The 23430-nt window shown below is 47.9% G+C and overlaps 1 protein-coding gene and 3 pseudogenes across 9 annotated transcripts; all 4 read right to left on the bottom strand.

Annotated features, from left to right (window-relative positions):
- Positions 1–405: 405 nt before the first annotated feature.
- On the bottom strand, positions 406–3937 carry LOC147354769 (zinc finger and SCAN domain-containing protein 5B-like; annotated as a pseudogene). The gene is made up of 4 exons (XR_015146588.1): positions 3429–3937; positions 2935–3142; positions 1855–2008; positions 406–1482 (listed from the first exon to the last, which is right to left on the bottom strand). The product of XR_015146588.1 is annotated as a zinc finger and SCAN domain-containing protein 5B-like (transcript).
- Positions 3938–4570: 633 nt separating this feature from the next.
- On the bottom strand, positions 4571–7188 carry LOC147354768 (protein FAM32A pseudogene; annotated as a pseudogene). 2 transcript variants are annotated; one of them, XR_015146599.1, is made up of 2 exons: positions 7065–7188; positions 4571–6516 (listed from the first exon to the last, which is right to left on the bottom strand). The product of XR_015146599.1 is annotated as a protein FAM32A pseudogene, transcript variant X1 (transcript). The 2 variants fall into 2 exon arrangements; XR_015146600.1 differs by having other exon boundaries at positions 4571–6549; positions 7065–7170.
- Positions 7189–13261: 6073 nt separating this feature from the next.
- LOC147354767 (zinc finger and SCAN domain-containing protein 5C-like) lies at positions 13262–17784 on the bottom strand. Of its 5 annotated transcripts, none has more exons than XM_086354901.1 (5): positions 17701–17784; positions 16472–16978; positions 15985–16191; positions 14711–14861; positions 13262–14440 (listed from the first exon to the last, which is right to left on the bottom strand). In XM_086354901.1, the coding sequence occupies exons 2-5, from the start codon at positions 16853–16855 to the stop codon at positions 14415–14417; spliced, it is 768 nt and encodes a 255-aa protein (XP_086211027.1). In that variant the 5' UTR covers positions 16856–16978; positions 17701–17784; the 3' UTR covers positions 13262–14414. The 5 variants fall into 5 exon arrangements, with proteins under 5 accessions (XP_086211027.1, XP_086211022.1, XP_086211023.1 ...); XM_086354896.1 differs by having other exon boundaries at positions 13262–14348; XM_086354897.1 differs by having other exon boundaries at positions 13262–14348; positions 17647–17752.
- A 1429-nt stretch (positions 17785–19213) lies between these two features.
- LOC147354766 (zinc finger and SCAN domain-containing protein 5B-like) lies at positions 19214–23157 on the bottom strand (annotated as a pseudogene). The gene is made up of 4 exons (XR_015146603.1): positions 22094–23157; positions 21597–21803; positions 20510–20662; positions 19214–20138 (listed from the first exon to the last, which is right to left on the bottom strand). The product of XR_015146603.1 is annotated as a zinc finger and SCAN domain-containing protein 5B-like (transcript).
- Between the last annotated feature and the right edge of the window lie 273 nt (positions 23158–23430).

The raw sequence follows: 23430 nt of genomic DNA, 5'->3' as shown, positions 1-23430 counted from the left end.
GACCAAAGAATGACACCTATCAGCTTTGGAAGTCTTCCTTTTTCTATATAACTAGGGAAGAAATATCCAAACAAGTACAGAGTGAAGACGTGGGTGCTCAGTTGCTTCAGTCATGTCCGACTCTATGTGACCCCATGGACTGTAGCCCGCCAGGCTCCTCTGTCCATGGGATTCTCCAGGCAAGAGTACTGGAGTGGGTTGCCATTCCCTTCTCCAGGGGATCTTCCTGATGAAGGGATCGAACCTGGGTCTTCTGTGTTCCAGGTGGATTCTTTACCACTGAGCCACTGGGGAAGCCTTACAGAGGGAAGATATCTCCACATAATTATGGCCATGTAACAAACCGCAGCTATCATCTAGTCCATATAAAAAAATTTTGGAAGAGGAAATACACAGGACACTAACTTGACAAAAATGTCTTCGTTTATTTGAAATTTAAACTTCACTGGTAATCCTCTTTTTCATCTGGACACTCTGCTAGGAGTGTCCCCCCATTGTCCCTAATGGGGGGACTATCAGCAGTGACATCAGTCATTTTCATGAAGAAGTACTGAAAACTAATGAGACCTGCATTCACTGAAAGAAGAACAACACGAAGCCAAAACTTATCACAAAAACACAGGCTACACTAAAGTAGAAAACAAAATCTGCAGGGAAAGATAAGTCATCACTCAATATTCACCTAATTCATGTGAATGGAACCCCATCGGGTTCCAGTATGATGGTAAGTTCTTCACATGTTACATTTTAGTTGTATCAAATAAACGACAAATAACTCAAAATTTCCTTCTAGGAGCAGACAGCTCTTGGACCTGATGGTGGGGTCCTGGGGGAATCATTTGGAATGGATTTTCTGGTGGCGTTTCAAAGTCCCCAGCTGACAGAAGGCAATGTGGCACTCGGGGCACACGTAGGGCTTGATCCTATAGTGGGTGCGTCAGTGAACATTGAGGTTCCCTCGGTGGCCGAAAGCTCTGTCACAGTGCTCACAGCGGAAAGCCTTCTCCTGGGTGTGGGTCCTCTTGTGAGCGCACAGTGTGGAGTCGTGGGTGAACTTCTTGAGGCAGATGTCACAGCTATAGGGCTTCTTGCCAGTGTGGATCTGCTGGTGAACCTGCAGATCTGAGAGCTGCATGAACCCTCTGGCACAGATGTCGCATTGAAAGGGCCTCTCTCCTGTGTGTGTCCTCTGGTGTAAGGTAAGCTGAGATTGATAAGGAAAGTTCTTTTGGCACACCTTACATTCAGAGGGTGCCTGTCCTGGGGTTTCTGCTCCCTCAGGAAGACTGGTGGGTCCCACGCTGCCAGATGAACCAACGGAACGGGACCCAAGCTGTCCTGAGAACTCTCCTTGGTCCAAACACGTGGCTGCTTCTTGACCCATGTCTTGGCAAGAGGGACTGCTGTCCCGTTTCCTTTTGACATGTCTGCGATTCTTCAGAGGACCTCGTCTGGATCCACTCGGGGTGGAAACATCTCCCTCTGGAACACAAGAGGAAAGGCTTCAGGAGCCACATTTGAAGTATCACTTCCTTCCTGGGGACTCTCCCCTCTCTCTGCCCTCCCAGAATCTGCTGAAAGAAGAGATTCAGCACCATATTTATCAAGGAGCATTTTCCATGGTGCCAGCCTCATTGGAACCATCCCTAAACTTGGCTACAGACTTCCCATTAACCAAACTACCTAAGAGTCTAGCTGATGCAACACTCTGGAACGTTGACAATGCAGATGGTTGGCATTGGAGAACCAACTCACACCCCCCAACACCAAGGGATGGAAATGCTCAGTACCCCTTCCTGGACATCAGTGGAGGCAGTCATTACCTCCTGTGGTCTCCAAGTTTTTAATACTCACCACGATCCTGCAGAAGTTCAGGCTCTTGAGACGGAAGGGTTCTTGTCACTCCTGTGTCTTCCAGCAGGTCCTTCTCCAAGTTATCCTTGGAGGGCGTCTGACCCTCCAGTTCACCTATTTCAGGAATGGTCTCTGGCGGGAGAGCTTTCTGGCCCTGACAAGGGGAAACCAAGCAGAGTCAATCCCACTGCCTTAGCCCACGGCAAGCTCTGTCTCCTCTTTCCCCACCCCCCTCATACCCTGATCTAAGACTCAAGCTTTCTGAATATCCGTTTGGGGGATATGCCCTGACTGCTTCCCATCACCCTGATTGGCAATCCTCTCCTGATTCCCATGTCTGTCCTTGATCTATACCGACCACCTCTGGCAAAAGTCCAGACTTCACAGCTGGCACTGTCAATTGTCTTTGCACAAATCACTCCACCTCATGGAGTGATGCCCATGTGGAGTCATGCCCCTGACTCTGAAAGCACAGGACCCTGGCTCTAGGGCTTCTGACTTCACCACTTGCTGATACCTTGCTGGATTTGTCTTCGTCATGGAGGGTGCCCTGGGGCATAATAAGATGATAAGCAGTATAGCTAGTCTCTATTCATGAGAAATCAGTAGCATCTCCTCCCCCGATTCACATTTCAAAAAAATCCACTCTCTCCAGGCATACTCCAATATCTTCTGGGGGAGAAAACGACTCCAATTGGGTATTTTTTATTCAATTCAATATTCAATTAAAAGTACAATATTCCCCAATATTAGTGCCTCTGACGAAATCCATCATGGGTGAAACAGCTGTGAGTGCATTTACCCCTGATGAACCGACCCAGCACCATCTCGTGGAAACAGGACTCCTCTGCCCTCATGCTTAGGGCCACAGGCTTTCATGGTGAAGGACTATGAAAGAGGGATTGTCTTCATTCTCACACTGGCTATAAAATGGCTGGAACGGAATGCATCCATGGGAATTCCTGGAGGTAGTGGGTCCATTCCTGTCCTTTGCCAAGTTCTCCCAATTACTTCCGCAGCCACGCCCACCCGACCCTCTTCTACCTGCTCCCAGACTGGAGGTCAGGACATCACACTCACCTGCCCCCTCGACAGGTCCTTGGCTCCTGGCAGATGCTGCCTGTCTTGGCTTTCCTGCTGGCCCTCGTCTGGAGGGACGACACTGATTGTAGACTGGGGCTTCCTGGCTTGGTCTCCCTCACTGTGCCCCTCATTGATCTCAGATCCTAACATTTGAACACCCGAGACTGGGCATCAAAAAATCCTCGCCTTGGACACGGACAACAGCCTGTGAGGAAAAATTCAAATAGGATCAGTCTCCCTTCCAAGATCCAAAAAGGTATTCATTGTGTATCCTACCCTAGAGCTCACCTCCTGGGAATGACATTTGAAAGACCGACACCCTCAAAGTGAGGACAAACAGAAGCATCTCCAGTGATGGCACAAGCAAGTGCTCACCCCTGTGGGAATCACTGATTTAGAGCCAAGCCCTCTGGTCCTCCTGCTTCATTTCCTGGCTTGGAGCCACCATCCCACCGTTCCCTGTCTCACAGGGTCACTAGGGTCCTACTCACCCGTTTCTTCAGCTTCTGCTTCTTTCTCAGCACCTCTTCCAGATCCTTACAAGTCTGGGCACCACTACTTTTGACTAAGACCTGGATCTCCGGCGGCATGCACATCACGAACTGCTCCAGCACCAGCCTGTCCACCATCTGCTCGTTGGTGTGAAGATCCGGTCTCAGCCACAGCCCGCAGAGTTCACGGAGCCTCCTCAGAGCCTTGATCGGGTCGGATTCGTCCGAGCTCCTAAACGTTCTGAAGCGGACCGCAACTCTTCACGGTCGGATTCGGGGTTTTCCCTTCGGGTGTCTTTGTGTGGCGCAGACGCTGACGACTCTGCTCCAGGACTGTCCGCGACGGGGCCACGACCCCTTGTCTGGTTCTCAGCCATACCGACTGTAGAGTTTTTCAGTAGGACTCTGGGCAAATGCTTCTAGAAGTGGGTGCCCAACTGACCCCGATGGAAAGGAATTTCCTCTTGCTTTTCCTCAGTAATAGATTCAGTATTCAGAAATATGTAGGCCAAAAAAAAAAAAAAATGCAGCCAATTAGTTTTCTTTTCATCCACCCTACCATACCTCATCCCAATACTGGGCATTTTCCCCCCCTCAGAATTTCACACCAGGGACAAGAATCCATTCTCTTATTCCTCCGACATCCATCTCATAGTACAAGAATCTGTGTGGTCAAAAATCTCCACAGGGCAGTGCTTTACAGCCCTTGTTAAAAAAATGAAGCACAGCAGACGACACCATGGAGTGTGGAAACAATCTCATCTCACTGAAGATTCCACAAATGAATCACAGTTCCCGTGTGGCCGGAGGGAGATCGGTGGATTTCACGCGGTCTCTGAGCGAATGCAAGGTGAACAGAAAGCCAGGACTTACTGAAACCCACTTCCACGTGCCCTGACTTCGAGCGTTCTCTTTAGACATTGCCCATCAATTACCTCCTTGAAGCCTTCTCGCCTCGGTCCTCCTCAGTTGGGGACTTGCTCTCAAACTCGGCCGGCGGAGAAACGTCTCTCTATGGAGCTGGAAGAAATGCCGGACCTCTCGGCCTGTTACCCAATCGGCGCATGGATTCGTTGAGGGCGGGGCAAACCATTCTAGAAAATCCCACTTTACTTAATCACAGGGATTCGATTGCCCATGGCAACTCGCTCAGGAGAAACCACGATTTACTAAAGAGGCCTCCATAGTGATTTAGCGACAGATTCTGTGTATTTTTTTTTTTTGTTCTGTTTTTGGCCAAGCAGGGAGGCAGGTGCGGTCTCAGTTCCCAGACCGCGGAAGGAAACCACGCCACCTGCAGCGGGAGCGCTAAGTCTCACCCGCTGGACCGCTAGGGAAATCCCTCGGTTTCCTTTTGGATTTGATTGATTTTGGACTTTGGAGACTGCATTTTGGGGTGAACGGACTGGTTTTAATGATCTCTTGAATTTTTGGTCTCACTGCCTGGAGGGTTTGACGGAGTCAGAGACATGGTGGTGGGAACCAGATGGGTTTGACTCCTCTCGTCTTTTCTGTTCTTGTGAGATAAGTCTTAAAAGGCTTTTCTAAAATCAGGTGATGAGCTAAGGTGTGAGAAGACCCGATTTCTAAGTAGCCTTTTTGAAGACTAGAAGTTGTACACCAATAGGAAAAAAGAAGGACACCTATCACTTTCTAAAGCCTTCCTTTTTCGAAACACCTTGGAAAGAAATCCCCGAACAAGTATGGAGTGAGTGAATCTATCTCAGCATAATAACAGCCATGTAGGCAAAACCACGGCTATCACCTATTCCCTGTAGATAAGTCTTAGAAACTACGCAGACACTCTTTGACAGAAATGTGTTTATTTGAAGTTTAAATTCCACGGCAGAGCCTGTCCTCTGTGCCAGGAACATGCAATTTTACAGTGAAGTCCCGCCTAACAGGAAGCCAGTCAACAGTAGGCTCAGTTTCATGATGAAGTACTGATAACTAATGAGACATGCCTTCAGTAGAAAAATAACAAAGGAAGCAAAAACTGATTGAAACAGGCTACACTAAAGTAGAAAACAAAATCTAAAGGGAACGATAAGCCATCACTCAAATGTCCTCCTCATTCATGTAAATGGAAGCCCCTAGACCCAATATCCTCCGAAGCTCTTCCCATTTCATCCACCCTTTGTGTTACAGAAGTGACAAATCATTGTGAATTTCCTTCTTGGAGCAGAAGGACTTGGACCCGACAAGCAGGGTTAGGGCCAGTGGTTTCGAATGGGTTTCCTGGTGGGATTTGAGAGACCCCAGGGAGCAGAAGGCAGGTCACACTCGGGGCACATGTAGAGCTCGAGCCCAGTGTGTGACCACTGGGGTTCCCACTGTGGTTGAAAGCTTTTTCACAGTGCTCACAGCAGAAAGGCTTCTCTTGGGTTGGGTCCTCTGGAGCATGCAGCGTGGATCGTGAGGAAACTTCTTGTGGCAGAGATGGAAGCTGTAGGGCTTCTCGCCCACCTGGGTCTCCTGGTGAACACACACGTCCGGAACTGCATGAACCATTGGACGTGGATGTTGCTTTTTTCTTTTTTGAATTTAAAGGGCCGTCTCTCTTTAATGCGGTTCCAGAATAAGAGCCCATTACTTTGATAAGCACGGGCTCAGCAGAAGGCTCAAAAGGATGTGTGTAAAAGAATGTTTCCAAAGGCTCCAGAAATGACCCCAACTCTGCTTCCTGCTTCCCCTGGACAATACTCCATCTCCTGGGTGGGGCGGCTACTTGGTCCAGCTGACTTTAGGAATGTCATAGTGCTCCGTGAGCGTGTCCAGGTGTCTGTTGAAGTCCTCCACTCTCTGCTTGTGGGTTTTGGATGCTTTCTTCAGGATCCTCTCCATTTGTCGCTTCTCCCGCACCTTCTCAAAGGCCACCTGGGCTGGGGTCAGCTTGTCGAGGTGGCGCCTCAGCTCCTCCTCCTGGTTCTTCTGGATTTTCCCCATCGTTTCCAGGAGTTTTGCCTTGTCTCTGTCCTTTTTCTTCTTCCGCTTGGTCTCACCAAGCTCTGTGACTCCTTTCAGCTTCAGGGGTCCCTTTTGGACCTGCTCGTAGGCGTCCATGCTGCCCATCTTTGCATTCAGATTTCTAAATGGACGAAAGTTGGGGGGGGTCAGGTTTCTGAAATGGAAATTGGGACAATATCGTTCTCTACTGTAGATCCGAGAGGGTCTCTCTGTGTGGGTTAACACAAATGAACACAGACGAACATCTCTGCCTAGTCCAGGGGGCCAGGATTCAGAAAGCCTTGAGGAATAAATGCACCACACCACACCACAGCGTGGAGGGTGGCAACACCCTATAAATCAGGGTGATTTATAAACATATACATCGATGGAGGCAGGACGGGGGAACCTGAAAGACCTCTTATTTAAAATGTCTTTTCTGCAAGAGAAGGATCTGTGTTCCATTATATTTCCCAAGTTCCATTTACATGTTTCAAGTCAGTTCTTCCCCCCTCACAGAGAGCTCAGCAGTCAACCGTAGTTTATATGGAGTTTAAGGGAGATCCACTGCTTTCACAAGGCCTTTGAGCTGATGCAAGGTGAGTAGAAAACCCAGCCTTCCGAAACCCACCACCTCCTTCTGTATTGATTCCCAAACCTTCTCCTTAGATGTTCTCACTCATCACTTACCTCCTTTGAGCCCTCTTGCCCTCAGCCTCCTCAAGTCGGTGACTGCCTATCAGAGTGTGTCTGGGGCTGAAACATCTCTATTTATAGAGAGCCGGGGGAAATGGCAAGGGTCCCTGCTTGTTACCCCATCAGCACAGTGATTGTGTAAGGGCGGGTGAAGCCATTTATATGACCTCATTTTAGATAATCCAATTTATCCATGGATCCAGTTTCACAGGGACACTCCACCAGAAAAAAACACAGTTTATCAAAGAGGCCTCCATGTTGGTTTTGTGGTAGACTTCTCTGATAGCTCAGGTGGTAACGAATCCTCCTCAAATGCAGGAGACGCTAGAGAAATTCCTGGGTCAGGAAGATCTGCTGGAGAAGGGATAGGCTACCCACTCCAGCGTTCTTGGGCTTCCCTTGTGGCTCAGCTGGGAAAGAAGTAAAGTGAAAGTCTTTCAGTCATGTCCAACCCTTTGTGACCCCGTGGATATACTGTCCATGGAATTCTCCAGGCCAGAAGACTGGAGTGGGTAGCCGTTCCCTTCTCCAAGGGATCTTCCCAACCCAGGGAGCGAAGCCAGGTCTCCCACATTACAGGCAGATTCTTTACCACCAGGGAAGCCCGTGCACTTTTTGGCAGTAAGATTGATTTTTCTGGTCTAGCAAATACTTTTCTCATTTACCTGGAGAGTTGGAAGGAGTCAAAGCATAGGTATCTGAAAGTTTCAACCAGTTTGGTCGCCTATGCTTTTCTGGTGGCTCAGTGGTAAAGAATCTACCTGCCAATGCAGGAGACCTGGGTTCACTCCCTGGGTTGGGAAGATCTCTCACAGAAGGAAATGGCCAACCCATTCCAGTGTTCTTGCCTGGAAAATTCGATGGACAGAAGAACCTGGTGGGCCATGGAATAGCAGAGTTGGACACAACTCAGCGACTAAACAACCCTTTTTAAAATTCCGCATGCAAAGCTCTCGGACGAGGTCAGAGTCCTGTATGTTCTCAGGGAACGTGCCACCTTTGGGGTCGCAGTCTGGCTTTTCAGTAAGTACACTTTGGTGTGGCACAGACACTGGTGGTTTGAATTATGGACTGTCTGGGACTATTCCATGACCCCACACAAAATGTACATTCTTTAGCCATAGTGACTGAGGAATTTACTAGAAAAATGTTGAGCACATGCTTCTAGAAGCCCATGACAATTCACCCCTATGTAATGGGATTTCCTCTACCTTTCCTCAGCAACGTATTCACTGTTCAGAAGAATGGGGGTAAAAGAGAAATGAACAGAACTAGTTTCATTTTATTCCACCCTTCCATCTCCTCTACATTCCTCACCCCATACCCAATACCATTCCCTCATTGGTACAATCTTTCATATTGAATGGACATTAGTCCATCCATCATTCTTCTGACATCTACCTTTTCAGGAAAAAAAAGGTTGAAATGTCTGAATGGCTCCCTAGATTTTGACTTCTGTAGTCTGGAACTATGTTGTCCTTTGCTCTACTTTCAAGAAATTTACAGTGTTGAGACTCCTCAAATGGATATTCACAGCAATGCCAGGTTTTATATTATTCGGTCAAGACAAGCCACCAGGCAAGGATCTCAGTCATGATTCTTCTGGGGAAAAAATAGGAGGAAGACTATTTAAACACTGAATTCCATGTAGTATAGTGACGTTGGAAATGTTAAGCAAAGATTGTCCACCCAAAACATTTCCTTGCTGTCACCAGGGTATTTATTAGCTCCAAGGAAGGGTTGCACAAAAGGATCCAAAGAGAATCAAGTTCCTGATCACATACTTGTTATGTTTATGAAACACACAACATACAGTTTTGACTCTTTTATAAAATGTACAATCTCGTTCCACCAAGTTCATTCACAATGTTGTGCACTGTCAGTGTTGTCTATTTCCAACCTTTCTCATCACCCCAAGAACAAAATGTGGTTCATGAAAAGTCCCTCCCCATTCTCTGCCCCCCTCCCCCCTTACCCTTGGCAATGCATTCATCTACTTCTTGCATCTATGGGTTCAGTTCAGGTCAGTTCAGTTCAGTCGCTCAGTCGTGTCCAACTCTTTGAGACCCCATGAAATGCAGCACGTCAGGCCATCCTGTCCATCAACAGCCCCCGTAGTTTACTGAAACTCATCCATTGAGTCGGAGATGCCATCCAACCATCTCATCCTCTGTCATCCCCTTCCCCTCCTGCCTTCAATCTTTCCCAGCATCAGGGTCTTTTCAAATGAGTCAGTTCTTTGAATCAGGTGGCCAAAGTATTGGAGTTTCAGCTTCAGCTCAAATATTTTCCAATGATATTCAGGACTGATTTCCTTTAAGGTGGACTGGTTGGATCCCCTTGCAGTCCAAAGGACTCTCAAGAGTCTTCCCCAACACCAAGGTTCAAAAGCATCAGTTTCTTGCCTCTCAGCTTTCTTTAAGTCTAACTCTCACATCCATACATGACTACTGGAAAAACCATAGCTTTGACTACCTGGACCTTTGTTGGCCAAGTAATGTTTCTGTTGTTTACTATGCTGTCTAGGTTGGTCATAACTTTTCTTCCAGGGAGCAACAGTCTTTTAATTTCATGGCTGCCGTCACCATCTGCAGTGAGTTTGGAGCTCCCCCGCCCCGAAAATAAATTATCTCACTGTTTCTACTGTTTCCCCATCTATTTGCCATGAAAGGATGGGACTGGATGCTGTGATCTTAGTTTCTGAACGTTGAATTTTAAGCTAACTTTTTCAGTCTCGTCTTTCACTTTCATCAAGGGACTCCTTGGTTCTTCTTCGCTTTCTGCCATAAGGGTGGTGTCATCTGTGTACCTGAGGTTATTGATATTTCTCCTGCAAATCTTGATTCCAGCTTGTGTTTCATCCAGCCCAGCTTGTCTCATGATGTACTCTGCATATAAGTTACATAAGCAGGGTGACAGTATACAGCCTTGACGTACTCCTTTCCAGATTTGGAATCAGTCCGTTGTTCTAAGTCCAGTTCTAATTGTTGCTTCCTGACCTGCACACAGATTGCTCAGGAGGCAGCTCAGGAAGTCTGGTATTCCTGTCTAACAATTTTCCACAGTTTCTTGTGATCCACACAGTCAAAGGCTTTGGCATAGTCAATAAAGCTGAAGTAGATGTTTCTCTGGAACGCTCTTGCTTTTTCAATGATCCAATTGATGTTGGCAGTTTGATCTCTGGTTCCTCTGCCTTTTCTAAATCCAGCTTGAACATCTGAAAGGTCATGGTTCATGTACTATTTAAGACTGTATATGAAGGCTTGGAGAATTTGAGCATTACTTTGCTAGCATGTGAGATGAGTGCAATTGTGCAGTAGTTTGAGCATTCTTTGGCATTGCCTTTCTTTGGGACTGGAATGAAAACTGACCTTTTCCAGTCCTGTGGCCACTGCTGAGTTTTCCAAATTTGCTGACTTATTGACTGCAACACTTTCACAGCATCATGTCTGAGGATTTGAAATAGCTCAACGGGAATTCCATCACCTCCACTAGCTTTGTTCATAGTGACTCTTCCTAAGGCCCACTTGACTTCACATTCTAGGATGTCTGGCTCTAGGTGAGTGATGACACCTTCGGGATTATCTGGGTCATGAAGAACTTTTTTGTGTAGTTCTGTATATTCTTGCCACCTCTTCTTAATATCTTCTGCTTCTCTTGGGTCCATCCATTTCTGTCCTTTATTGTGCCTATCCTTGCATGAAATCTTCCCTTGGCAAATCCAAATCCTTTCTCACACCCTCAGAGGGCACTGCTCTTCACAGTCTCTACCTTCTCCTCCACTCCCCAGCCACCTGGCACACCTGACCACACCAAGCCCAACTGGCTTTGCGGTCTGGTTTCTAGGGTTTTCCTCCGCTGTCTGGAAAGTCCTTCCCTCGACACCCTCAGGCTGTCTTCAGATCTCCACACAATCAGTGGTTCTTTGGAGACGGACAGGACTGGCTAAGGCTTTATCGCCCGGCATCTCACTCCATCACTACATTTCCTCAATAGCAGTTTCTCAGCCTCGGTATGTATTTTATTTTTAAATCCATTTATTTTCGGCTGTGCTGGGTCTTTGTTTCTGCCCGGGGCGCAGGGCTCCTCTCCAGTCGCGGGGCACAGGCTTCTCGCTGCACTGACCTCTCTTTTGCGGAGCCCGGGCTCTCGGGGCTCTGGGCTTCAGTAGTGGCGGCTCCCAGGCTCAGTGGTTGTGTCGCATGGCCTTAGTTGCTCCTGAGCCCTGGGATCTTCTCGGGTCAGGGATGGAACTCATGTGCTCTCATTGGCAGGCACAGCGTTTACCTCCGAGCCTCCGGGGAAGACCTATTATTCACTTTTCTTAACTAGTACTTAACTGCGTCTGTGTTTTGAAGTCTTATTCATATTTCATTGTATTAACTCCTTGTGTTGATTCTTCGATAATGATTCTAATACCCCTGTTTCTGAAGAGACCCAGTCTTTGTATTCTATATTGCTTCTTTGAATAAGTTGCCTCCATCTTGGGCCTGTAAGTTAACATCCTTTAACATAGAAGGAGGCGACAGAGGATGAGATGGTTGGATGGAATCACTGACTCAATGGACTCGAGTTTGAGGAAACTCCTGGGAGATAGTGAAGGACAGGGAAGCCTGGCATGCTACATTCCATGGAGTTGCAAAGTGAAGTGGCTCTTTGTGACCCCATGGACTGTGGCCAACCAGGTTCCTCCATCCATGGTATTCTCCAGGCAAGAATACTGCAGTGGGTTGCCATTCTCTTCTCTCGGGGATCTTCCCCACCGAGGGAGCAAATCACGTCTCCTGCATTGGCAGGCAGATTCTTTACCACTGAGCCTCCTGGGAAACCATGAGAGAAGCTGCCACAATTCTGAGTATTGACCCAAGAAATGAAAACAAATGGACCCTGGAACTGAAGGTTAACTGTATTTACAACAATCAAGATGACACTGATCAGACCAGTGATGACCAGTTTCAGGATGATTGTCAGAGCTGACTGCGCTGTTTCTGCCTGTAGCCCCCTCCCTCCATCTATAAAAGCTGTAGCTCATTAATTGTCTAGGGTAGGAGGTGGGGGGAGTCAGCCATTGGACAGACGTCTGCGGCACCTCCACAGTTGCTGGAGAAGGAAATGGCAACCCAGTCCAGTACTCTTGCCTGGAAAATACCATGGATGGAGGAGACTGGTAGGCTACAGTCCACGGGGTCACAAAGAGCTGGACATGACTGAGTGACTTCACTTTCACTTTCAACACTGGCTGGCATCCAGAGTAAAGCTAACTTTCCTTTCCCCCAACCTGGCCTCTGTATTGGCTTTTAAGTGCGAGCAGCCAGACACCAATATCTATTACAATATCATCCTTGAGTTTGCTGCCCCCAACAATTCCAAGGCTAATTAATAGAAGAAAATGCTGATTCTTTGAAAAGAAATACTTTATTATCTCCATTCTGCTCCAAATGACCTCTCTTCATTTCTGCTGGAGGAGAGCCAGGTGGGATGAAAGAGTGCTACCTTGAAGAATCTTTTCAAGCAGAGACACCCTAGAATCTCAGTGTTCAAAAGGGCATTAATATTACATTACCTAAGAGTTCATAATTCCAAAAGAATAGTTACTTTAAATGCTCGAGAGGGTGCTCAGTCGCTTCAGTCGTGCCCAACTTGTTGCAACCCAACAGACCATAGCCTGCCAAGGTTCTCTGTCCATGGGATTCTCCATGCAAAATACTGGAGTGGGTTCCATTCCCTTCTCCAGGGGATCTTCCTGATGAAGGGATCAAACCTGGGTCTTCTGTGCTGCAGGCAGATTCTTTACCACTGAGTCACTGGGGAAGCCTTACAGAGGGATGATATCTCCACATAATAATGGCCATGTAACAAACCGCAGCTATCATCTACTCCATATAAAAAAATCTTGGGGATAGGGTGGGATGATTTGGGGGAATGGCATTGAAACATATATAATATCATATGGGAAACAAGTCGCCAGTCCAGGTTTGATGCACGATAGTGGATGCTTGGGGCTGGTGCACTGGGATGGCCCAGAGGGATGGTACAGGGAAGGAGGATGGAGGCGGGTTCAGGATGGGGCACATAAGTATACCTGTGGTGGATTCATGTTGATATATGGCAAAACCAATACAAGATTGTAACGTTAAAAAATGAAATAATAAGAAAAAAAATCTTGGAAGGGGAAATACACAGGACACTTATTTGACAGAAATGTCTTCGTTTATTTGAAATTTAAATTTCACTGGTGATGCTCTTTTTCATCTGGCCACTCTGCTAGGAGCATCCTATTGTACAATTAAATCTTGCCTAATGGGGGGACAATCAGCAGTGACCTCAGTCAGTTTCTCGAAGAAGTACTGAAAACTAATGAGACCTGCATTCACTGAAGAAGAACAACACAAAGCCAAAACTTATCACAAAAACACAGGCTACACTAAAGTAGAGAACAAAATCTGCAGGGAAAGATAAGTCATCACTCAATATTCACCACATTCATGTGAATGGAACCCTATCGGGTTCCAGTATGATCGTAAGGTCTTCACATGTTACCCTTTCTTTGTATCACATAAGTGACAAATAATCCCAAATTTCCTTCTCGGAGTAGAAGGCACTTAGATCTGAGGGCAGGGTCCTGAGCCAGTCATCTGGAATGGATTTTCTGGTGGCGTTTGAAAGTCCCCAGCTGACGGAAGGCACTGTGACACTCGGGGCACACGTAGGGCTTGAGGCCAGAGTGGATGCGTCGGTGAACATTGAGGTTCCCTCGGTGGCTGAAAGCTCTGTCACAGTGCTCACAGCGGAAAGGCTTCTCCTGGGTGTGGGTCCTCTTGTGAGCGCGCAGTGTGGAGTCGTGGGTGAACTTCTTGAGGCAGAGATCACAGCTGTAGGGCTTTTCGCCAGTGTGGATCCGCTCGTGAACCCGCAGATCTGAAGGCTGTATGAACCGTTTGGCACAGATGTCGCATTGAAAGGGCCTCTCTCCTGTGTGTGTCCTCTGGTGCAAGATAAGCTGAGATTGATAAGCAAAGCTCTTTTTGCACATCCTGCATTCAGAGGGTGCCCGTCCCGGGGTTTCTGCTCCCTCAGGAAGACTGGTGGGTCCCACGGTGCCAGATACATCAATGGAATGGGACCCAAGCTGTCCTGAGAACTCTCCTTGGTCCAAACACGTGGCTGCTTCTTGATGCACATCTTGGCAAGTCGGACTGCTGTCCCGCTTCCTTTTGACACGTCTGCGATACTTAAGAGGACCTCGTCTGGATCCACTCGTGGTGGAAACGTCTCCCTCTGGAACACAGGAAGAAAGGGTTCAGGAGCCACATTTTAAATACCAGTTTCTTCTTGAGGATTCTTCTATCTCTCTATGTTTCCAGAATCCCCTGAAAGAGATGCAGCACCACATTTAACAAGGAGCATTTTCTGTGCTGCCGGCCTCACTGGAACCCTGATGTTGGCTGAGAAGTTCCCATCAAGCAACCAAGCTAAGAGCCTGGACTGTGGGACACTGGAACGTTGATGATGGAGAAGGTTGGCACTGGACAATGATCTCCACCCACCCATCCAAGGATGGTGATGCTGGCTACCCAGCCTCATGCCACCACAGGAGGGAGTCACTAACTCTGCTGGATTCCACGGTTTTGAGTACTCACCAGGACCCTTCAGAAGTTGAGGTGCTTCAGATTGAAGGGTTTTTGTCTCTCCCCTGTCTTCCAGCAGGTCCTTCTCCAAGTTCTCCCTGGGCGTCAGACCCTCCAGCTCACCTGTTTCAGGAACAGTCTCTGGCGGGAGAGCTCTCTCATCCTGACAAGGGACAAACAAGCAGAGTCAAAGCCATTTACCTTAGTCCATGGAAAACTGTTTCCTATTTCCCCATCTGCCTCGTATCTTGACCTTATACTCCAAGTTTCTTCATGAAATTTTAGGGGATATGCCCTGACTTCGTCTGGTCCACCCCATCACCCTGATTGATAATCATCTCCTGATACTCAAGGCTGTCCTGGATCTATACAGACTGTATCTTGCAATCAAATCAGGACATCACAGTTGGCACTCTGACTTCTCTATGCACAGGTCTCTCCAAGTCATACGCACTCCTGCCTGCCCCCGACTCTGGAAGGAAGAACTCTAGGCCCAGCTCTCTTGACTCCATCACTGTTGCAGATTTGCCTGGATGCATCTTTGCGATGGTGGTTACCCGGTACATAGGAAGATGACGTCCAGTATTCCTGGTCTCTGCTCCATGCAAGTCAATAGCATCCCCTGCCTATACCCAACCTTATTTGAACAAATCCACTGTCTTCCATGCATTCTTCAATGTCTGAAAGGGAAAGTGTTAGTCGCTCAGTCGTGTGTGACTCTTGCAAACCCATGGACTATAGCTGCCAGGTTCTTTTGTTGATGGGATTCTCCAGGCAAGAACATTAGAGTGTGTAGCCATTCTCTTCTCCAGGGGATCTTCCTGACCCAGCGATCGAACCCAGGTCTCCTGCATTTTCGGCAGATTCTTCACCATCTGAGCCACCAGGGAAGCCCAATGTCTACTGGGGGGCAAAATGAGTCCACTTTGGAGTCACTCCTTCAGTTGCAAGGAATGATCATATTCTGAAATATGACGTGCCCTTGGGCAAAGTGGCCTTGGGTACATCAGCTGTACGTGCACTTACCTGCAGAAAATTGAACCTAGCATCATGTCAGGAAGACAGGATTCCCTTCTCCCCACTCCTAAGACTAGAAGCTTTCATAGCAGAGGGACAGAGATGGATTATCTTCATTCTCACACTGATTAGAAAAAATGCCTAGGAACTGAATGCATCCACGGGAATTCCTGGAAGCAATGGATCCATTCCTGTCCTTTGTCAAATCTCCCCATTACTCCAGCAGCCACACCCACCTCACTCTCTTCTATCTGCTTCCACACTCTCACCTGCTCCCTAGATAGGTTCGTGGCTCCTGGTAGATTCTGCAGCTCTGTGCTTCCCTCCTGGCCATCCTCTGGAGGTATGACCCTTGAGGAGGGTTGGGGCCCCCCGCACAGGTCTCTCTCATCGTCCATGTGACCGGCCTTGGCTTCAACCATCTCAATGTCGGGATCACGCACAAGATATTTCTGCCCTTGTATGCAGACTATGGTCTGTGAGGGGAGAAATCAATCAAGATCAGTCTGTATAAGACCTGGAATGTAGTTTTCAGGCATCCAATGGCATTGACAATAGAAGCTCCCGTTTGCTGTAGAAGATCTACATCCTTCGAGTTGAGACAGCAAAAAGTATCTCCCAAATTGCCCAACTGTGAACTTCTCTCACCTGTTTGGGAACCACTGATACAGAGCCAAACCCACAGGTCCTATCTTGTGATCCCTGCAGCTTGCACGTGTCTCCTTGTCCCACACCCATCACTAAGGTCTTACTCACCCAGTTCTTGGGTTTCTGCTTATTTCTCAGCACGTCCTCCAGGTCTTTGCAACTCTGCACCCCACTTTCTTTGAGCAGGACCTGGCACTCCAGGGGCATGCAGATCATGAACTGCTCCAGCACCAGCCTGTCCATCATCTGCTCCTTGGTGTGAAGATCCGGCCTCAGCCACAGATGGCAGAGTTCACGGAGTCTCTTCAGATCCTTGACGGGGTCTGACTCCTCTGAGCTGCTAAATGTTCTGAACCGGACGTGCCAGTTTTCCTGGTGACAATCTGAGTTTTCCATCAGTGTGTCTTGGGGTGGCACGGACACCAGTGACTCTGCCCCAGGGCTGTCTGTGATGTTTTCACAACCCTGAAAAAATGTCTGGTCTTCAGCCATATTGATGGAGGAAATTTCCAGTAGGACTCTGAGCAAATGCTTCTAGCAGTGGGTGCCCAGTTGACGCCTATGGAAATGGATTTCCTCTGCTTTTCCTCAGTATTAAAGTCACTGGTTAGCAGTCTAGGGAGACAAAAAAAAAAAGAAACAAATGGGTATCATTTTTTTCCACCCTTCCATCTCCCCTACATCCCAATATTGGACACCATTGCCCGACTCATTCAATATTTCATAAAACTGTCTGGTCAGAAATGACCATAGGGCTTCCTTGGTGGTCCAGTGGCTAAGAATCTGCCTGCCAATGCAGTTTGCCAGGCAATCAAACCTGACATGGGTTTGATTCCTCATATGCGAAGACCCCGCCTGCCTCTAAGCCTGTGCATCAGAACTCGTGAGCCTGAGAGGGGCAACTACTGAACCCGAGCTGTAGACTCCCAGCTCTGCCATGGGAGAAGCCACCACAATGAGCCCATACCCCTCAGCTAGACAGTAGTCACCACTAGCTATGACTAGAGAAAGCCCTCACAGTAAAGAAGACTCAGCCCAGCCAAAATGAATGAATTAAAAAACTTAAAACTAATAATAATCATATATGTAGTTTTTAAATGGCCATAGGGTGCTGCTCAAAAACCCTTGAAGAAAACGAGCCACCTCACAGCAACATGTGTGGAAACATTCTTATCCCCTTGCAGAAGAGCTTGATTAAACATGGGGTTAGAGTAAGATCTCCTGTCACAAGGTCTCCCAGCTAATGGAGGATGAACAGAAAGCAAGACCTTTCTGAAACCCACCAGTGTGTCCTGATTACTAGGCATCCTCCTTGGACGTGCCCACTCATCGCTTACCCCTTCCAGTTCTCTTGCCTTCAGCCTCCTCAGGTCAGGCACTGGTTCTCAAAGTGTGACTAGAGCTGAAATGTCTGTATTTATAGAGAGTTGGGTGAAACTCCAGGGGTTTCCAGCCATAACCTCATCATCCCAGTGATTGGATAAAGGGCATGGAAGGAACCACTTGGGATAATCTGGGTAGATTCCACTTCCTGTGGAGACTCCAACAGGAAGAACCATTAAAGAGGCCAACATATTGGTTTGGCAGTAAACTTTCTCTAATGTATTCTATTTACTTTAGACTTCATGGATGGCATTTCTTGGGGAAACAGATTGATTTTCCTGATCTAATGAAGTTTTTTCTCTCTGGAGACTGTGAGGCAGTCCAATAATTGTAATCTGACGGTGGTAATCAAATTGGGTTACTTAATCTTGTTTCTTTTCTCATGAAATAAGTCATGAAAGACTCTTGTCTAAAATCAGCTGATGAGATCTACTGTAAGAAACCATTTCAGAGAGGCATCACAGAAACCAGAGGTTGTACACCAGTAGGGAAAAAGAGGAGAAGGCAATGGTGCCCCACTCCAGTGCTCTTGCCTGGAAAATCCCATGGATGGAGGAGCATGGTGGGCTACAGTCCATGGGGTCACTAAGAGTCAGACACGACTGAGCGACTTCACTTTCACATTTCCCTTTCCTGCATTGGAGAAGGAAATGGCAACCCACTCCAGTGTTCTTGCCTGGAGAATCCCAGGGACAGGGGAGCCTGGTGGGCTGCCATCTATGGGGCCCCCCAATGTCGGACATGACTGGAATGACTTAGCAGCAGTTAGCAGCAGCAGGGGAAAAGAATGACACTTGTCAATTTAACAAGCCTTCTTTTTCTAAATACCTAAGGAAGCAGTATCCAAACTAGTACAAAGGGAACATATCTCAACATAATAATGGCCACATAGACAAAACCATGGCTATCACCTACCTGTAGCAAAGTCTTAGAAGAGAAAACACACAGGTCTTTCATAGAAATGTGTTTGTTTATTTGAAATTTAAATTACACTGGTGATCCTGTATTTAAACTAGCTATCCTGCTGCTGCTGCTGCTGCTAAGTGGCTTCAGTCGTGTCCGACTCTGTGTAGCCCCATAGATGGCAGCCCACCAGGCTCCCCCATCCCTGGGACTCTCCAGGCAAAAACACTGGAGTGGGTTGTCATTTTCTTCTCCAATGCATGAAAGTAAAAAGTGAAAGTGAAGTCGCTCAGTCGTGTTTGACGCCATGGACTGTAGCCCACCAGGCCCCTCCATCCATGGAATTTTCCAGGCAAGAGTACTGGAGTGGAGTGCCATTGCCTTCTCTAGCCATCCTGCTAGGAGTATCCTATTTTACAAGGAAATCACACCTGACAAGAAGGCAATCAGCAGAAGCCTCACTCTGATGATAAGGTACTGATAAGCGGTGAGACACAGCTTCCTGAAAGAACAAGAACAACACAAAGCGAAAATATGTAAGAAAACCAGAGTCTAACATCGTAAGGCAATTCTTCTCCAATTGAAAATTCACAAATGAAAAAGAAAACTATAGTCTATAGCAAAGTAGAAAACAAAATCCAAAGGGAAAAATAAGTCATCACTCAAGTACCCTAATTCACTTAAATATCCTAATTCACGTGAGATGCAACCCCACTGGGTTCCACGATCCTCCTAAGCCCCTCCCCTGTCATCCACACTTTGTATCACAGAGGTGACAAATCATTCTAAATTTTCTCATGAGAACAGAAAAGACCTGGACCTGAGGGCAGGGTCCTGAGCCAGTCATCTGGAATGGATTTTCCGGTGGCGTTTGAAAGTCCCCAGCTGACTGAAGGCACTGTGACACTCAATGCACACGTAGGGCTTGAGGCCAGAGTGGGTGCATCGTGAATATTGAGGTTCCCTCGGTGGCCGAAAGCTCTGTCACAGTGCTCACAGCAGAAAGGCTTCTCCTGGGTGTGGGTCCTCTTGTGAGCGCACAGTGTGGAGTCATGGGTGAACTTCTTGATGCAGATGTCACAGCTGTAGTGCTTCTCGCCAGTGTGGATCCGCTGGTGAACCCGCAGGTCTGAAGGCTGTATGAACCCTCTGGCACAGATGTCACATTGAAAGGGCCTCTCTCCTGTGTGTGTCCTCTGGTGCAAGGTAAGCTGAGATTGATAAGGAAAGCTCTTTTTGCACACCCTGCATTCAGAGGGTGCCCGTCCTGGGGTTCCTGCTCCCTCAGGAAGACTGGTGGGTCCCCCGGTGCCAGATGAACCAACGGAATGGACCCCAAGTCGTCCTGAGAACTCTCCTTGATCCAAACACGTGGCTGCCTCTTGAAGCACGTCTTGGCAAGAGGGACTGCTGTCCCGTTTCCTTTTGACATGTCTGTGATTCTTCAGAGGACCTCATCTGGATCCACTCGGGGTGGAAACATCTCGCTCTGGAACACAAGAGGAAAGGCTTCAGGAGCCACATTTGAAGTATCACTTCCTTCCTGGGGACTCTCCCTTCTCTCTGCCCTCCCAGAAACTGCTGAAAGAAGAGATTCAGCACCATATTTATCAAGTAGCTTTTTCCATGGTGCCAGCCTCATTGGAACCATCCCTAATTTGGCTACAGACTTCCCAGCATACAAACTACCTAAGAGTCTAGCTAATGAAACACTCTGAAACATTGACGATGGAGAAGGTTGGCATTGGAGAACCAACTCCTACCCCACAACACCAAGGGATGGAAATGCTGGGTACCCCTTCCTGGACATCAGTGGAGGCAGTCATTACCTCCTGTGGTCTCCAAGTTTTTCATACTCACCATGATCCTGCAGAAGTTCAGGCTCTTGAGCCGAAAAGGTTCTTGTCACTCCTGTGTCTTTCAGCAGGTCCTTCTCCAATTCTCCTTGGAGGGAGTCTGACCCTCCGGTTCAACTGTTTCAAGAATGGTCTCTAGCAGGAGAGCTTTCTGGCCCTGACAAGGGGCAACCAAGCAGAGTCAATCCCACTGCCTTAGCCCAGGGCAAGCTCTGTCTCCTCTTTGCCCACCCGCCTCGTACCCTGATCTCACACTCCAGCTTTCTGGATATCAGTTTGGGGGATATGCCCTGACTGCTTCCCATCACCCTGATTGGCAATCCTCTTCTGATTCCCATGTCTGTCCTTGATCTATACCGACCACCTCTGGCAAAAGTCCAGACTTCACAGCTGCCACTGCCAATTATCTTTGCACATATCTCTCCACCTCATCTCACATTCTCCAGGCCCTGAATCTGAAAGCAGAGGATTCTGGCTCTAGGGCTCCTGACTTCACCACTTGTTGATACCTTGCCTGGATTTCTCTTCATCATGGAAGGTGGCCTGGGGCATAATATGATGATAAGCAGTATAGCTGTTATACTATATAGCTCTATTCTATACTATATAGCTCGATTCATGAGAAATCAGTAGCATCTCCTCCCTGATTCACATTTCAAAAAATCCACTCTCTCCAGACATACTCCAAAATCTGAGGGGGAAAATGACTCCAACAGGGAACTTGTTATTCAATTCTAGGTGTTTACAATATCCCCCAATATTAGTGCCTCTGACGAAATCCATCATGTGTGAAACAGCTGTGAGTGCATTTACCCCTGATAAAGTGACCCAGCACCATCCCGTGGAAACAGGACTCCTCTCCCTCATGCTTAGGGCCACAAGCTTTCATGGTGAAGGACTATGAAAGATGGACTGTCTGCATTCTCACACTGGCTGGAAAAACAGCCGGGAACGGAATGCATCCATGGGAATTCCTGGAGGCAGTGGGTCCATTCCTGTCCTTTGCCCAGTTCTCCAAATACTTGCGCAGTCACACTCACTCGACCCACTTCTACCTGCTCCCAGACTGGAGGTCAGGACATCATACTCACCTGCCCCCTCAACAGGTCCTTGGCTCCTGGCAGATGCTGCCCGTCTTCGCTTTCCTGCTGGCCCTCGTCTGCAGGGATGACACTGACTGTACACTGGGGCTCCCTGGCTTGGTCTTCCTCACCGTGCCTCTCACTGACCTCAGATCCTAACATCTCAACACCTGAGACTGGCATCAAAAAATCCTCGCCTTGTACATGGACTACAGCCTGTGACAAAAAATTCAAATATGATTAGTCTCCCTTCACAAGACCCAAAAAGGTATTCATTGCATATACTACCTTAGAAGCCCACCTCCTGGGAATGACATTTGAAAGACCAACACCCTCAAAGTGAGGATCTACAGAAACATATCCAGTGATGCCACAGGCCAAGTGCTCGCCCTTCTGGGAATCACTGATTCAGAGCCAAGCCCTCTGATCCTTCTCCTTCATCTCCTAGTTCCCAGCCGCTCATGCCACCGTTCCCTGTCTCAGTGGGTCACTAGGGTCCTACTCACCCATTTCTTCAGTTTCTGCTTCTTTCTCAGCACCTCTTCCAGATCCTTACAAGTCTCGGCACCACTACTTTTGACTAAGATCTGGATGTCCTGCGGCATGCACATCACGAACTGCTCCAGCACCAGCCTGTCCACCATGTCCTCCTTGGTGTGAAGATCCGGCCTCAGCCACAGACTGCAAAGTTCACAGAGCCTCCTCAGAGCCTTGATCGGGTCGGATTCATCAGAGCTCCTAAACGTTCTGAAGCGAACTGGCAACTCTTCACGGTCGGAGTCGGGGTTTTCCCTTCGGGTGTCTTGGCGTGGCGCAGACGCTGGCGACTCTCCTCCGGAGCTGTCCACGACGGGGCCATGACCCCTTGTCTGGTTCTCAGCCATACCGACTGTAGAGTTTTTCAGTAGGACTCTGGGCAAATGGTCTAGAAGTGGGTGCCCAACTGACCCCGATGGAAGGAATTTCCTTTTGCTTTTCCTCAGTAATAGATTCAGTATTCAGAAATATGAGGGAAAAAAGATAAACGAATGCAGCCAAATACTTTTATTTTCATCCACCCTACCATCCCTCATCCCAATACTGGACATTATTCCCCCCTCAGAATTTCACACCAGGGACAAGAATCCATTCTCTTATTCTTCCGACATCCATCTTATAGTACAAGAAACTGTGTGGTCAAAACTGTCCACAGGGCAGTGTTTAAAAGCCCTTGTTGAGAAAATGAAGCACACCCCACGACACCATGGAGTGTGGAAACAATCTCATCTCACACAAGATTCCACAAATGAATCACAGTTCCCGTGTGGCCGGAGGGAGATCGGTGGATTTCACACGGTCTCTGAGCGAATGCAAGGTGAACAGAAAGCCAGGACTTACTGAAACCCACTTCCACGTGCCCTGACTTCGAGCGTTCTCTTTAGACATTGCCCATCAATTACCTCCTTGAAGCCTTCTCGCCTCGGTCCTCCTCAGTTGGGGACTTGCTCTCAAACTCGGCCGGCGGAGAAACGTCTCTCTATGGAGCTGGAAGAAATGCCGGACCTCTCGGCCTGTTACCCAATCGGCGCATGGATTCGTTGAGGGCGGAGCAAACCATTCTAGATAATCCCACTTTACTTAATCACAGGGATTCGATTGCCCATGGCAACTCGCTCAGGAGAAACCACGATTTACTAAAGAGGCCTCCATAGTGATTTAGCGACAGATTCTGTGTATTTTTTTTGGTTCTGTTTTTGGCCAAGCAGGGAGGCAAGTGCGGTCTCAGTTCCCAGACCGCGGAAGGAAACCACGCCACCTGCAGCGGGAGCGCTAAGTCTCACCCGCTGGACCGCTAGGGAAATCC

Source organism: Bos grunniens, chromosome 18, assembly GCF_055505025.1.
Source record: "Bos grunniens cultivar Pamir isolate PY7600 chromosome 18, Bosgru_T2T1.0, whole genome shotgun sequence".
Taxonomy (NCBI): domain Eukaryota; kingdom Metazoa; phylum Chordata; class Mammalia; order Artiodactyla; family Bovidae; genus Bos; species Bos grunniens.
This window is presented reverse-complemented; position numbering and strand designations above follow the sequence as displayed.